Source organism: Panthera tigris, chromosome A2 (genome assembly GCF_018350195.1).
Source record: "Panthera tigris isolate Pti1 chromosome A2, P.tigris_Pti1_mat1.1, whole genome shotgun sequence".
Lineage (NCBI taxonomy): Eukaryota > Metazoa > Chordata > Mammalia > Carnivora > Felidae > Panthera > Panthera tigris.
The window spans coordinates 13324419-13340605 of NC_056661.1; the positions used below are offsets into that span (position 1 = coordinate 13324419).

The 16187-nt window shown below is 51.4% G+C and overlaps 1 protein-coding gene and 1 non-coding gene across 2 annotated transcripts; both read left to right on the forward strand.

Annotated features, from left to right (window-relative positions):
• Positions 1–10391: 10391 nt before the first annotated feature.
• Positions 10392–13819, forward strand: RPL18A (ribosomal protein L18a). Its single transcript, XM_007088367.2, has 5 exons — positions 10392–10496; positions 11803–11982; positions 12613–12742; positions 13330–13439; positions 13662–13819. The coding sequence occupies exons 1-5, from the start codon at positions 10479–10481 to the stop codon at positions 13752–13754; spliced, it is 531 nt and encodes a 176-aa protein (XP_007088429.1). The 5' UTR covers positions 10392–10478; the 3' UTR covers positions 13755–13819.
• Positions 13093–13225, forward strand: LOC122236811. The gene has a single exon (XR_006215058.1). It is a non-coding gene; the product is annotated as a small nucleolar RNA SNORA68 (small nucleolar RNA).
• Positions 13820–16187: the final 2368 nt, after the last annotated feature.

The following is a 16187-nucleotide window of genomic DNA, read 5'->3' on the forward strand; positions in this document are numbered from 1 at the left end:
GAGTTCCTGCAGAGGGAACAGCCCAGGCAGAGGCCGGGTCACAGCGTTTCTGAGAAGAGCAGGATGTCAAGGGCAGAGGGCTCTGAGACTTGCTAGGAAGCATCAGTGGGGCCTTGCGGGTGGAGGGAGGGGTAGGAGGGTGACCTCAGTGGCAGGAGCCCCAGCAGGCTAGAGGCAGGAAGTGCTGCCTGGGGTGGGGGGACTTGGCTGTGGTATTTTTCATTTACTTCCTGGGTGGCTTTGGCAGAAACGAATGTAAGCATACTCCCATCCCTGGCCCTGAGACAGAGGCTCCAGTCCTCCAGGAAGGACAGTGAGTTTCCAGGGCCCTGAAAACTTCAATGTGACGGTCACTGTGGTATTTTGAGAGTGAGCAGGAAGGGAACAGGGGTGGGGCAAAGGTGACATCCTCAGCCCCAGAGAGGGCTGTGTGAAGGGGGAGGAAGTTTCAAGGAGGCAGAGCCCAGACCTTGTTCAAGAATAAATTGGAGGGCGCCTGGGTGGCTCAGTCGGTTAAGCGGCCGACTTCGGCTCGGGTCATGATCTCGCGGTCCGTGAGTTCGAGCCCCGCGTCGGGCTCTGTGCTGATGGCTCGGAGCCTGGAGCCTGTTTCGGATTCTGTGTCTCCCTCTCTCTGACCCTCTGTCATGCTCTGTCTCTCTCTGTCTCAAAAATAAATAAACATTAAAAAAATAATAAAAAAAAGAATAAATTGGAAACTTTAGTGAGGCAAATATCTCAATTTTTCTGCTGCCAAAAAGCTCATAAATACAGTCAAAGAATAAATAAGACTGGAAACAAACGTGAATTCATATTGTGGATAAAATCTCTTCATTATACAAGCACTTCCTGCGAAACAATAAGAAAACACCAAAGCTTAGCAGGATATGAACCCAGAAGTCACAGAAAATGAGGCACAAATGGCTCTTTTTTTTTTTTTTTTTTTTATAAATGGCTCTTAAACCCGGGAAAAGATGCTCAGCTTCACTCATAATAGGAAATGCGCAAATTTAAATTTTTTTTAAAGGTTTATTCATTTTTGAAAGACGGAGAGAGACAGGCTGCAAACAGGGGTGGGGTGAAGAGAGAGGGGGACACAGAATCCAAAGCAGGGCTCCAGGCTCCGAGCTGTCAGCGCAGAGCCTGACGCGGGGCTCGAACTCACGAACTGCGAGATCACGACTGGAGCCCAAGGCGGACACTTAACCAACTGAGCCACCCAGGACCTCCAGGAAGTGCAAGTTTAAAGCACAGTGAAACCAGATGATCATTTCAATGGATGCGGGAGAGATTGGCCAACACTCAACACCTCTTCATAAAAACGTCTACCAAAGTAGGTGTAGATGAGAATGTCCTCCACCTGATAAGAAGCGTCTACAAAAAAAAAATCTATGGGTAATATTTTACTTAACGTGAAAGACTGAATTGTTTCCTCCTGAGACTGGAACAAAGACAAGGACTCCATTTTCATCACTTCTATTTGATGTTCCTCCGGAGGTCAAAGTCATTACAATGAGGGTAGAAAAACAAACACAAGGCATAAAGATTGGAAAGGAGGAAGTAAAACTCTTCCTATTTGCAGATGGTATGGTTATTTACAATGTAAAAAATCCAAGGGAATCTCTGACAACTACTGGAATTAGCAAGTTCACGGGTTAAAAAGGTAACGTACAAAAGTCAACCGAATTCTTATATACCATGTATTCTTAGACCACACAATTGGAAAATGAAATTTTTAAAAAATCCCATTTGCAGCAGCACCAAAAAAAAAAAAAAAATTAAGTATCTAGAGATAAACCAAACAAAGGAAGTCTAAGACCTCAGCACTAAAAACTGTAGGTATTACCGAGCAAAATTCATGAAGACTTAAAGAAATGGAAAAATATACCATGTTCATAGATTGGCAGACTCGGTGTTGTTAAGATGTCAGTTCTCCCCAGACTGATTCATGAGTCAACGTAATTCCAATGTATGGGGCACCCGGGTGGCTCAGTCGGTTGAGCGGCCGACTTCGGCTCAGGTCATGATCTCACGGTCCTTGAGTTCGAGCCCCGTGTCGGGCTCTGAGCTGATGGCTCAGAGCCTGGAGCCTGCTTCCGATTCTGTGTCTCCCTCTCTTTTTGCCCCTTCCCCGTTCATGCTCTGTCTCTCTCTCTCTTTGTCAGAAATAAACATTAGAAAAAAATTAAAATTGGGGCCCCTGGGTGGCTCAGTCGGTTAAGCGTCCAACTTCGGCTCAGGTCACGATCTCACAGCCCGTGAGTTCGAGCCCCGCGTTGGGCTCTGTGCTGACGGCTCAGAGCTTGGAGCCTGTTTCAGATTCTGTGTCTCCCTCTCTCTCTGACCCTCCCCCGTTCATGCTCTGTCTTTCTCTCTCTTTGTCAGAAATAAACATTAGAAAAAAATTAAAATTGGGGCCCCTGGGTGGCTCAGTCGGTTAAACATCTGATTTCAGCTCAGGTCACATTCTCATGGTTTGTCGGTTCAAGCCCCGCATCGAGCTCTCTGCCATCAGTGCAGAGCCCGCTTCAGATCCTCCGTACCCCCCCTTTCTGCCCCTCCCCTGCTGGTTCTCTCTCTCTCTCTCTCTCAAAATAAATTAATCAATTAAAAAAATAATATGGAGGGTGCCTGGGTGGCTCAGTCGGTTAAGCGCCCAACTTCGGCCCAGGTCATGATCTCACGGTTCGTGGGTTCGAGCCCCGCGTCGAGCTCTGTGCTGACAGCTTGGAGCCTGGAGCCTGCTTCGGATCCTGTGTCTCCCTCTCTCTCTGCCCCTCCCCTGATCATGCTGTCTCTCCCTGTCTCTCAAAAATAAATAAATATTTAAAAAAATAATAATAATAATATGGACAACAGATACGAATAGATGTTTCACCAAAGCCGACAGGCACATGAAAATATGCACAAAATCATTAGCCATAAGGTAAATGCAAACCTAAACCAAGGTGAGATAGCACCATACAGTCGGCAGGATGGGCAAAATTAGAATGACAGACGAGAACAAGTGTTGATGATGTGGGACTGTCAGGGGGAATGCAAAAAAAAGGTGCAGACCCTGTGGTGAACAGTTTAGCGGTTTCTGAAACCATATGAGCCAGCCATTTTCCTCCTACGTGTTGAGAGAAACGAGAGCATAAGTCTATATAAGGGCTTATAAACGCATGCGCTCGACAGCTTCATCCGTAATGGTTCTAAATTGAAAACAGCCCAGATGATCACTCACGTGAATAGATACACCACCAGTGGTCCAGCCATGCAGAGGAATACAACTTGGTTAAAAAAGAAAATAAAGTAATAAACTAGTGAAAGACGCAACAATATGGGACAATCTCAGAATCATCAGTGATGATCAGGGAGTGAAAGGAGCCAGGCACAAGGCTTACACGCAAAATTCTGGAACGTGCAAACTATTCTTAACGGCAGAAAGCCGATCAGGTTGCTGCCAATGAAGGCGCCGAGAGGAAGGCATCGTGAAGGGTGCAGGACCCCGCTGGGGGTGATTTTTAAACATTCATTTTTGAGAGAGAGAAGGAGGGACACCTGGGTGGCTCAGTCGGTTAAGCGGCCGACTTCGGCTCAGGTCATGATCTCGCGGTCCGTGAGTTCAAGCCCCGCGTCGGGCTCTGTGCTCACAGCTCAGAGCCTGGAGCCTGCTTCCGATTCTGTGTCTCCCTGTCTCTCTGACCCTCCCCCATTCATGCTCTGTCTCTCTCTGTCTCAAAAATAAACGTTAAAAAAAAATTTTTTTTTTAATTAAAAAAAAAAAAAAGAGAGAGAAGGAGACAGAGTATGAGCTGGGGAGGAGCGGAGAGAGAGGGAGACACAGGATCCGAAGCAGGCTCCATCCAGGCTCTGAGCTGTCAGCACCGAGCCCGACGTGGGGCTGGAACCCGCAAACCGTGGGATCGTGACCTGAGCCGAAGTCAGACGCTCAGCCGACTGAGCCACCGGGCGCCCCAATAGGTTCATCATCTTGATTGTAGTCACGGTTTCATAGATTTACACACTTGTCAGAACTGTGCAAAGTGTGCATTTAAAATATGCAATTTAGTGGACTCCAATGAACACTTAATAAAGTTGAAACGTTGTGGGGGAGGCGAAGGCATAACAAGGGGCTGTTTTCCACCTGTTAGACTGGCATAAATGAAAAGTGTAAGACTTCAGGGGCGCCTGGGTGGCTCAGTCAGTTGAGTGTCCGTCCCACTCCCGATTTCTGCTCAGGTCATGATCCCCAGCCAGGGTCATGGGATCCAGCCCTGCAATGGGCCCCGAACTGAGCGTGGAGCCTGCTTGGAATTTTCTCTCGACCCCCCCCCCCCCACTCCACCTGTTCACTTTCTCTCTAAAATAAAATTTAAAGGGGCGCCTGGGTGGCTCAGTCGGTGAAGCGTCTGACTTCGGCTCAGGTCATGATCTCACGGTCTGTGGGTTCAAGCCCCGTGTCGGGCTCCGTGCTGACGGCTGGGAGCCTGGAGCCTGCTTCGGATTCTGTGTCTCCCTCTCTCTCTGCTCCTCCCCCACTCATGCTCTGTGTCTCTCTCAAAAATAAATAAACATTAAAAATTTTTTTAAATAAAATTTAAAAAAAGAAAGAGAGAAAAGTATAAGACTTCAGCGTATGCTCAAGGATCTGCACAAATTCTCATTGTTGCCGTCACGAGTGGAAATGGCCCAGCCCTGTGGAGGGAATCAGGCAGAAGCTGAAGAAAATGCCCTAGGACCCAGCAAGGATCCTTCTAGCAAATCGGCCTTCCATGAGTGATACCTATACAGAGCTAAGGATTCATCATGGCACAATTTGTAACAGGAACGAGCTGGAAACGACCTACATGCCCAGGCACAGGGGATTTGCTGTATAAACTATGGCTGGCCTCAGCAATGAATATTACACACCCGTGCAAAAGAACGCACAAGGACAAGGCAGCACAATGCTGACAATATGGGAAGACCTCCGAGATATTTCGCAAAGGCAAGAGCAAGGTGCAAACCTGCCTGGGGAGGAAGCTTTGGTTTGTGTAGAAAGACGAGAGATGATGAGGATGGGTAGACCCTTTGCAGGGAAACATAAACAATAAATAACTTGTTCCCGTGGTGGCCACTGGGGAGCCATGGTAGACAAAGGAGGGAGATAGTTTCTGTCATTTACCTTTCCATGCCTGTTGAATTTTGTATTTGTTAATAGTGTTTAAAGGTAAGTGTTTGATCAAAAAAGGAAACGTATAGGGGTGCCTGGGTGGCTCAGTTGGTTAAGTGTCGACTTCAGCTCCGGTCATGATCTCACAGTTTGTGAGTTTGAATCCTGTGTCGGGCTCTGTGCTGACAGGTCAGAGCCTGGAGCCTGCTTTGGATTCAGTGTCTCCCTCTCTCTCTGCCCCTCCCCTGCTTGCCCTCTGTCTCTCTCTCTCTCTCTCTCAAAAATAAAAACATTAACAATTTTTTTTAATTAAAAAAATGCATATCCCTTGCGGAGAAAGAGGATCTCTTTTGCATTGTTGGTGGGAATGCAAGCTGGTGCAGCCACTCTGGAAAACAGTATGGAGGTTCCTCAAAAAACTAAAAATAGAACTACCCTACGACCCAGCAATTGCACTACTAGGCATTTATCCAAGGGATACAGGTGTGCTGTTTCAAAGGGGCACACGCACCCCCATGTTTATAGCAGCACTATCGACAATAGCCAAAGTATGGAAAGAACCCAAATGTCTATCGATGGATGAATGGATAAAGAAGATGTGGTATATATATACAATGGAGTATTACTTGGCAATCAAGAAGAATGAAATCTTGCCATTTGCAATGACGTGGATGGAACTGGAGGGTATTATGCTGAGTGAAATTAGCCAGTCAGAGAAAGACAAAAATCCTATGACTTCACTCATATGAGGACTTTAAGAGACAAAACAGATGAACAGAAGGGAAGGGAAACAAAAATAATATAAAAACAGGGAGGGGGACAAAACAGAAGAGACTCTTACATATGGGGAACAAACTGAGGGTTACTGGAGGGGTTGTGGGAGGGGGGATGGGCTAAATGGGTCAGGGGCACTAAGGAATCTACTGCTGAAATCATTGTTGCACTAGATGCTAACTAATTTGGATGTAAATTTTGAACAATAAAAAATAGAGTTTAAAAAAATGCATATCCTTAAAAAAAAAAGAAAGGAAACATTTAAGCACTTGGGATGGGAGAGGAAATAGTAACCAGAGCTGCTGTTCAGAGGTTGACCGTGAACCAACGCAATCATATGGATCATGAGAAGAGCAAACACATCCAGCGCTCAGCAGTGCAATCTGGCTTTGTTTGCTTACCTCCCCCCCCCCCCTCCCCTGCTCACAAGGCCCTAGGATCATCCTCCAATGAGGCTGAGAAAAGGGAAATGGGATCTAGCCTCTGGCTGGGGATGGGGGGGGGGCGGCGATACTTGCACGGAGCCTACAGAGACCCCCTTCCTGTTTATTTTTCTCCCCAGCACACATCGCACTGTGTTGTGGTGCCTATTTTTCTTATTTATCTTGTGCTTGTCCATTTCTCCCATTGGTATATCAGCTCTCAAAGGGCTGGAGTTGGTTGTCTTGATCACTGCTGGGTCCCCAGTGCCTGGCCCACAATAGGTACTGGAATTCATTCATCCATCCATTCATTCATCCATTCCTTCCTTCCTTCCCTCATCCATTCATTCATCCATCCATTCCTTCCTTCCTTCCTTCCCTCATCCATTCATTCATTCCTTCATTCATCCATCCATTCCTTCCTTCCTTCATTCATCCATTCATTCATTCATCCATTCATTCATCCATTCCTTCCTTCCTTCATCCATCCATCCATCCATCCATCCATCCATCCATCCATTCATGAATTCGAAGAAAGAGCCTTAGGAGGGTTGGGAGCAGGAACAATGAGGGGCAGGAGACAAGGCGCAGGAGGCCGGGGCCTGAACCTTGTGGCATCTGGGTTCCATGGGAGTGAGTGGCTTGGGTCATTTGCAGGATAAAGTGACAGGAGCAGAATCTTGGGCCACTGCATGGAGCACTGGAAAGACGGAGGTGCTGGTGGCCCAGATGGAGAAGGGGGTGAGCTGGATGGGAGCAGCTGAGGTGGTGACTGCCAGGACAGCTGAGGAAGGGTGATGATCCAAACTGGGGTGTGGCCAGAGTGTGGCCCAGGAGCCAGGATTAAAGCCTTCAAGGTCTCAAGGAGGAAGAAGGACAGTCAGGGAGGGGGCAGCCCAGGGGTGGCCCCGCCAACCAGGAAGTCAGCCAGGCCTAATTGAATGGTGGTAACAGAGAGGAAGGGATGCCTAGCCGGGACCAGTTGACCCAGCTGGGCTTCCCTGGGTGGGGGCTGCCAGGAACAGGAGCCACGAGATGGAGGGGGGGTGGAAGGGCAGGAGGGAGGAGCAGGGGCTCAGAGGAGGGGCCAGGGCAGCATTCCACAATAGAGCCAAAAGGGGGGCAGGGAAGCTTAACAAACGTTAGGACACACCCCCTGCCCCCCCCCCCCCCCCCGCCCCGTTCCTCCTTCTGCTCCAGCTGAAGCGGTCACCCTGACCTACCTGGCTCCAAAGCCCTGCTGAGCCTGGGGCCTTTCCTTCCCATTCATACTCCCCCCTCCCTTCTCACCTGTCCTCCCTGCTCCCCCTCCTCCGGCCCCTCTCTTGCTCTCCCAGCACTCATTTTCCAGGACTCCTTTCTACCTTCCCATTTCCTGCCCCCAGCCTGGGAAAACTGAGGCCCAGCGCACGGAGTTCACCCGTGCCCAAGGCGCACAGCTCCAGGGCTGGGGCTTCTGCCTCCCCAGTCCAAACATTCTACGCCATTTAAAGCTCATAACCCCAGGAGCTGGGGACTATTATTAGCCTCATCTTACGGATGGGGGAACTGAGGCCCAGAGAGATGATGTTCCAAGGAACTATTAGTGGGATTTGAACCTGTTCCTGCCCCACCCACACCAACGTCCAGGCTCTTGGCCTCAGCCCGGTGGAGACAAAGCAAAAGGTCTGCTGCCACCTGGTGGACAGTCTAGGCAGCGCCGTTTGGATGGGGTCGTCTCTTCCAGAGAAAAGGGCCAGAGCCAGGAGGAGGCAGGCCTGGTCCCTTGACCACACTCCACCCCTCATGCTCCTTTCCCGCCAATTTTCCGAATTTTCAACACCTGCGGATCCATGAAAAAGGCACTGCCTAACCCATTTCCTGCTCACGACTTCTTTAAGTGCAGAAAGACCCTGGATGTCAATTCTAACACACGTAAAAAATGAAAGACCACAAAGACAATGCTGTAATTATAAAAAACAGCACAAATGCACTTTTTTGATCTCTTAACTGATTTGGAAAGCAATTGTAGGGGCGCCTGGGTGGCTCAGTCGGTTAAAATACCAAATTTGGCTTAAGTCATGATCTCCCGGTTGAGGAGTTCGTGCCCTGAATCGGGCTCCGTGATGGCAGTATGGAGCCTGCTTCAGATTCTCTCTTTCCCTCTCTCTCTCTCCGCCCCTCTCCCACTTAGATTCTCTCTCAAAATACATAAGTGAAACTTAAAAAAAAGCAATTGTATAAAAATTATATTAATTCCATCATTAGGTCTATAGCATGTAGACATGTAATATATTTGACGATAATACAAACAGAGGTGAGTAAAGTCGTATAGGAATGAGGAAATGACACCAGGTAGTAATGCTAATCCACAAACACAAGTGGAGGGAACCAGAAATGCAAATGGAGAAAATTAATATAACAAACTTTATAAATACATACTTGTCCTCCTTTGATTTCTCATGATGCTTTAACAGACATACGGTTGTAAGTAACAATTATAGCCATGCGTTGTTAGGTTTGAACACATAAGAGATGTAATATGTATAGCAGTAATAGCACAATAATAACAATAATTTGGGACAAAAGGGGGAAGAGGAAATGAGTTCTATAGGAGCTACTATAGGAGTAATGGCATCTCATTAAAATGAAGGCAGCATAAATCGTAAATAGATTGTAAATTAAGATGTATGTGTTAGGGGCGCCTGGGTGGCTCAGTTGGTTAAGCATCCTACTCTTGGTTTCAATTCGGGTCAAGATCTTGAGGTTCATGAGTTTGAGCCCCATGTCAGGCTCTGTGCTGACAGTGTGGGGCCTGCTTGGGATTCTCTTGCTCTCTCCCTCTCTCTCCACCCCTCCCCTACTCTCACTCAAAATAAATAAATCAACTAAAAAACAAAAAAAACAAGCACATAAAACAACGATGGATGTGTGAAGCCCTAGAGCATCCACTAAGGAAATAACTTAAAAAATACAGTAGGCTTGAGGGTGCCTGGGTAGCTCAGTCCGTTAAGCGTCCAGCTTCGGCTCAGGTCATGATCTCACGGTTTGTGGGTTTGAGCCCCGCGTCGGGCTCTGTGCTGACAGCTCAGAGCTTGGAACCTGCTTTCGGATTTGGATTCTGCTTCCCCCTCTTTCTCTGCCCCCCTCCCCTACTCATGCTCTATCTCTCTGTCTCAAAAATAAATAAATATAAATATATAAATAAATGTATACACACACACACACACACACACACACACACATACAGTAGGCTTGGGGCGCCTGGGTGTCTCAGTTGGTTAAGTGTCTGACTCCTGGTTTCAGCTCAGGTCACGCGTGGTTAGTGAGTTTGAGCCCCACCTCAGACTCTGCACTGCTGGTGTGGAGCCTGCTTGGGATTCTCTCTCTCCCTCTCTCTCTCTCTGCCCACCCTCCCCCCCCCCGCTAGCTCGTGTTCTCTCTCTAAATAAACACGTAAACTTAAAAAAAAAGTTAAAAGGAAAATAAAAACAAAACAAAAATATATAGAGTACGTTCACGGTGCCTGCTTGCGAGTTAGAGCCCCACCTTGAGTATAGAGATCACTTAAAAAATAAAATCTTAAAAAATAACAAAAAATATTATATAGTAAAAAAAACAATTAAAAGAATTAAAATGTTACACTAGAAAAGTCATTTCATGCAATATAAAGCAGTAAAGACATAAATTCTAAAAACAAACGAAGAAAGAAAGAAAGAAAGAAAGAAAGAAAGAAAGAAAGAAAGAAAGAAAGAAAGAAAGAAAGAAAGGAAGAAAGAAAGAAACAAACAAACAAACAAATACATTCCACACAAGAGCATCACGGTAAGTGGAACGCTCGGACTGCCACCCAGACACCCCTAGGCTGCCTACAACTCCCAGCGTGCCTGGCGCTCCCAGGCTCCCTTACTGGTCAAGGTGGAAGGGGAGGGGCTACGAGACCTACCTCCTGCGAGTTGCAGTCTAGCTGCGAACGAAGGCGGGGCTGTGTGAGGTTGGTGGATCCGGAGGCAATGAAAAAGCAGATCTGGTTGAGCGCCGGGCCGACAAACCAATGGGCGTGCGGCTTGCGGGAGGCGGGACTTCCGTCAACGAAGTCCTGGTGAGCGGCTGCGCGAGGGCGGCCACTTCCTTTCTTGGGTGGCGGCGAGAGCGGAGGGTGCGCCATGAAGGCCTCGGGCACAGTAAGGCGAGCGCGGTGGGGCAGGGGGCCGGGGAGTGCGGTGCGGAACGAATCCGGGGCCTCGGCAGGTGGCGTGGGCCGGGTAGAGGGAGCGTGCGCCCGGCTTCGTCCCTCGCCACGCGCGCCACTGCCTTCAGGTGCAGCCAACATGGCGGCCATCGCGGGCGCCGCGTGGGGAGGCTAATGCCATGCTCCCGGCCCGCTTGGGAATCACGGGGCCCGAAGAGGCCGGGCCTCCTTTCCGGGGGAAGGGACAAGTGGCGCGACTTGGACGCTCGACCGACGGGACCTTGTTGAGCCTCCGAGCCTCAGTTTTCCCATTGGCGAAGAGGACCCAGTGGGAGGGTGCAATAATACTACCCCTCTCGGCGTGGCTGTGAGAAGTAGAAGAAAAGTATAAACCCGAGCTGACACCGGGAGTGCGAGCCTTATCTGTGACAAGTGCTAGGTGAAATCAGAGGGCGCTGTGGCGCAGAGATGGAAGAGCAAGTCCCCGGGACCAAGGGGGTCATGTACAGCCCTCCAGCCTCAGGCCAGCCGCATCGGTCCCTTCCTGAACGGGTGGTCCGCGGGGCTGATGAGTCAGATTGAGAGGTGGGAGTAGGAGCCGAGTTGGCGATACTTGGGGCTATCATATAAGCAAAACAGCAAGTCCGTGAGAGATACGTTCCTTTGTACTATATCGCAGAGTTTGGCCTTGGCCGACATACTTGTCTGTGCATCCGTGTCAACAGGGAGTTTCCACTGGGAAGTCCAAACCCCTTGGACTGCTGCTGGGAAAACTGAGGTAGCTGCAGGTCCCGTGGCAGCAGTGCTGAGAGTCCAGGGCTGGGGAGGGCGCTGGATTTTTTTTTTTTTTTTTTTTTTCCCCTGGTTCTGCCTGGAGCGTGCTGTGCGATCCCAGGCTGGTGACTGTCTTTGGGCCCCCGAGTGGAAGAGAACTTTGGGAAGACGTAGTCAGCCGCAAAGATGCAACGGAGTTAGGAGGCTGCAGGCCTAGGCTTCAGCTTTTCCCAGGAACGTAAACGGAAGGAGGAAGGACAGTGAGATTGATAGCCCTGCCCAGCTTTCTGGAGCCGAGGCAAAGGGTACACAGGCACCTTCGTGAATCCTCCCTGCCCTCAACCCCTGTTGTGGAAAGGCTGGGACAGTGGCGTGGCTCCTTCATCAGGATTCCACACGGATGCCCTGGGAGGGGACAGTCTTCTCGCTCTCCTGCTCCATATTGGGAAAGGGAGCAGGGTCAGTCTTCACGGTTGCCTCAGAGCTCTGGGTCAGGCGTCATCTCGCCCCTGTTTCTCTTTCAGCTGCGAGAGTACAAGGTGGTGGGGCGCTGTCTGCCCACCCCCAAGTGCCGCACTCCTCCGCTGTATCGCATGCGAATCTTTGCACCTAATCATGTTGTCGCCAAGTCCCGCTTCTGGTATTTTGTGTCTCAGCTGAAGAAGATGAAGAAGTCTTCAGGGGAGATTGTCTACTGTGGGCAGGTACGGGGCGTCTGAGACAGGGTGAGGTCTGGAGCGGGTTTACACGTTCCTGTGGGGGCCTTCCTCACTGCACAGAGTTCCCAGACTTCATAACCCCTGGGCTGTTCGTATGTGCTGTTTAGGCCCTAGGTCAGGATGGGACGGATCCCTCCGTGCCCTTTTCCTAACGAAAGAGCCCAAGGCCCAGAAGGGTGTGGCTGGCATGCCGGGACACCTTGGCTGAGGCCCGCACCTTTGCTGGACCTCATCTACGAAGGTGCCGTCACTTAGGCACGTTTGCTGTGTTGGGCACTGGACTCTGCGTCATGTGGCCGCACAGGGTGGCAGCTGGTTTTTGGTCTAGATAGACCTGGGTGAGTGGCGTTTGGGAGGAGCCTGGAGCTGGTGGTCCACATGGGGGGAACATCCAGGCCTGGACTGCTGTGTACCCCCGGCTGTTAAACGGTGGGAATTTGTCCTAGGACAGCAGGTTTTCCTCGTGTACTTTAAAATTCAAAGACTGGGAAATAGGCGCAGGAGAGGCCTGGGGCTGGGCTGCCCTTGGAGCAGCAGGGGCAGATGATCACCAGGGTGGTAGAAGTTGGGCTCGAGCCCGCTCTCTACGCTTGCCTCAGCCGGTTTCTTTGGCAGGTGTTCGAGAAATCCCCCTTGCGGGTGAAGAACTTCGGCATCTGGCTGCGCTACGACTCCCGCAGCGGCACCCACAACATGTACCGGGAGTACCGGGACCTGACGACCGCGGGCGCCGTCACCCAGTGCTGTAAGCTTCCGGTGGCCACAACCCGGTTTCTCCTTTAGACTCACCTCGCAGGCGTCTGCAGCTCATCCGCCTGTGTCCGCCCGCTCCTTCAGACTGAGGCAGGACGGGGACTGGGTGGTCCCAGGCATGGCGGTTGGGATGCAGAGGCAGTGTTTGTGTTTGCTAAGGGGACAGGAGTGGAAAGGATGTTCCGGGTGCATCTTTTTCTGGAGCCTGGCAGCAGGGGGACCTTTGGAGTTGATCACTCGTGTGGCGATAATTCCCACCCAGAATCCAGCCGGGGCCCTGTCAGGATGTGTGCCAGTGGCCCCAAGTGCTCCCAGGGCAGGTTGCCTGCCGGGGCCAAAACCGAAGCGCCTCAACCCAAGAACTGCTGTTTCTTGTAATAGCGGTTTAAACAGAGGTGCTAACAGCGAGTGGATCTCGTCGCCTTTGGGGGGCTGTGGCCGTGCTCCTCAAAGTGAATTGAGAGGTTCTACAGCCCTGGTGGCCCACGCCCGTTGGGGTCCTTCCGGGTCAGTACTTGACGGGGGGGGTTTAAGGAGTGCGCGCACCCCCGGCACACGTTCACCTTCACCCTCCTGCAGACCGAGACATGGGTGCCCGGCACCGTGCCCGGGCCCACTCGATCCAGATCATGAAGGTGGAGGAGATCGCAGCCAGCAAGTGCCGCCGCCCGGCAGTCAAGCAGTTCCACGTGAGTGCCCTGGGGGCCCTGCTGGGTGGGCTGGGCTCGGGGGGGGGGGTCTCCCCCGGAACATGGAGCTGACCTAGCTGCTCCCCTGTCCCCCAGCCTTGGGAGCCGCAGGGAGGCACCGGGTTTGACGCAGGAGCCCGGTGGGGGGTGGCCACACCTCAGTGGCCCCTGGAAGAAAGGTTAAGAGGCTTCGTCCCCCTCACCCATCTCTCCCTACCACAGGACTCCAAGATCAAGTTCCCGCTGCCCCACCGGGTCCTGCGTCGCCAGCACAAGCCACGCTTCACCACCAAGAGGCCCAACACCTTCTTTTAGATGCAGAGCCTCCCTGGCCCCAGGTCCGCCCAAATAAACTCCTTGGGAAAACCCGGGTGCTCAGACACGCTTGTATTCTTTGTACACCCTGCAGAGCTCAAAAGGGCGCAGCCAAGCTGTGAGTTCTCTGCTCTGGGAGGGGTCTTTCTCTCTTGAAATGGGACCCAGACACTTGATTTCTCCAGAAGGGGAGCTCTAGAAATGAGAAGGCCACACCCCCTGGGACTTCATCCAGCAAGGGGCTGTCATGGGCCGGGTCCTAGAGCCAGAGGGCCCATTTTTCAGCCCCATCGACTGGCCCTCTGCTGTGAGCTTTGTAGCGTGTTGCAAAAGGTTTGGCCCCTAAACCCGTTCCACCTGCCTTGTGAGGCACAGGCCTCAACTCTCCCCACGGCTGTGGTAAGCTGTGGCACTTGGATGCCTGGAAGGAATCGGGATGTTAGGGTTGGTTCATTCCACCTACGAGTTTTCCCTTCCAGGCTTGGAACCCTAGTCTCTGGTTCCGGGATCCTCAGAGCAGACGTGAGGGGGCACTTGAGAGGGCTGTGAGCTGTGGTAGTTTGTCCTTCACTGGCTTGGGGGCCCCTCAAAGGAGACCCTAATCCTGCCCGAGGAGGTAAAGGACTCACTGGGTATCTGTCTCCAGGCAACCGCTTACAGCCTGGGGAATTCTAGGCACGAGGCTAATCCCACCCTGGCTGAGCCCGACAGGAGGCCAACACAGCTAGGAAGGAGCAAGGATCTTGGGAGGCATCTGTCCTTGGTGTGTAACCTTGAGCAGCCCCGGCCCTTTGAGCCTCGATGTTCTCAGAAGATGAGGGCACGGAGCAGATGTAATTTACTCGGTTGACAGTACTGGGGAAAGTCGCAACTGCGGGCACTGGGGGCAAAGGTCAGTCAGGATCGCCTTCTGTTGCGGGGAGCCGGGGAATGAGAAGAAGGCAGGGCAAGTCCGTGGGGTGTGGGGAGCAGTCTGCGCTGGGGTGTCCCAGGCAAGGGTACGGCCTCCCCTCTCCCACTTGGGGGGAGGGGGCTAGTTGGCAGGATCAGTCTGAGTGGTTTCTGGAAAAGCAGGTCATTTCAAACTCCGCCTATGCTTGGAGCGGCACCCAAGCCAGGGTTTGTGCACAGCCAGCCGTTGTCACAGGAAAGACCCCTGAGGATGGGGTGCCAGGCTTCCGAGACCTTCGCGGCTGCCCTGCCTGCTGTTCTCGAGTGGTTCTTTCCCATCTCCAGGCCTTTGCGCTTTGATGGCTAAAGAAAAATCACTTCTTAGGATTTGAATTTGCTTTTTTCTTAGGAGGTGGGCACTTTGCTTTAAGTAAAAATACTTGTGTGGTCTCGGCTCATTACGGGGCTGCGGGTCATTTTTTAAGTTACTGTTTTGTAAAGGTCTTTATGTATGTAGGCGAAAGATGTGACAGATACATGTTTTTCCCCGTAGATGGTACAAATACTTTTCTAGGGCACTTCATGTTTCTTAGGGTATATTTTGGGAGCCAGGCTAGAGTTTTTGAACTTTTTGCCTTGTTGATTTCATTAATCTTTTGAGACTTGGGGCAGAAACCCCTCCTCCTTCCTCAGTAATTGGATCTCTGTATCTAGATGCCCCCCACAAAGAAAAAATCCATTTCCCAGCCTTCTCATCTAGGAGTAATCATGTGATACTAGCAGTGGTGATGTCTGCCATTTCCGGGATGTCCCCATCTGGCTTGGAATAGAGGCAGGATGGCCGGTGCGCCAGCAGCCCTCTTTGGCCATCGAGAAGCCACACTTGAGCAACAAAGTGGAAGGGCCTTGGACACCTGACCCTGTGTCTGCAAGATTAGAAAACATGGAGAAGGAGCCCCAGTCCCGCTTGGACTGGAATCTGGAGCCCTTCGGTCAATCGTGACTTGGTCTTGAGGTGGCCCTACTGGTCGTGCCTGGGGCTAGTCACTACCCACTCAGCTTTTGTTCTGTGTGAAGTGAGGGTGGGGATAGTTCAGGTGAGCTAGAGACTGGATGCATCACTGGGAGAGTGGAAGGCCAGGGCCTCGACAAACCATCCATGTTACAGCCTGGGGGCTGGCTGGGAGGGCTCTGCCCGAACCAGCCAGACGGTGGGGTCAGTCCCACTATTGAGGGACCTTTGAACAGATGACGAGTGCACCCCAATTCCCTAACTTCCGTGTCTTCGTTCACCACCCCCTGCCCCGGCCATCTACCCATACTTGCCTGCAGACTCCTCTACTGTGTCCCCACCCCACAGACCCTGCACAGAGCAGCTGGCAGGACGCTGGCAGGAGGTGGAGACCGCTGAACTGGGCCCTCAGTCTCCAGAGGTAGGTGAGGTGCTGGAACCACGCAGAGCGAAAGCCCAGAGTAGGTGGCGATGGGCCCTTCGTTGTGAGGCCCGTGAGATAGGGCTGGCCTCTTGGACTTTTAACCCTC

Coding starts and splice junctions, on each gene's coding strand:
- RPL18A (XM_007088367.2), top strand. Junction 12,743..13,329: donor GGGCGCCGTCACCCAGTGCT/GTAAGCTTCCGG, acceptor ACCCTCCTGCAG/ACCGAGACATGGGTGCCCGG. Junction 13,440..13,661: donor CGGCAGTCAAGCAGTTCCAC/GTGAGTGCCCTG, acceptor TCCCTACCACAG/GACTCCAAGATCAAGTTCCC.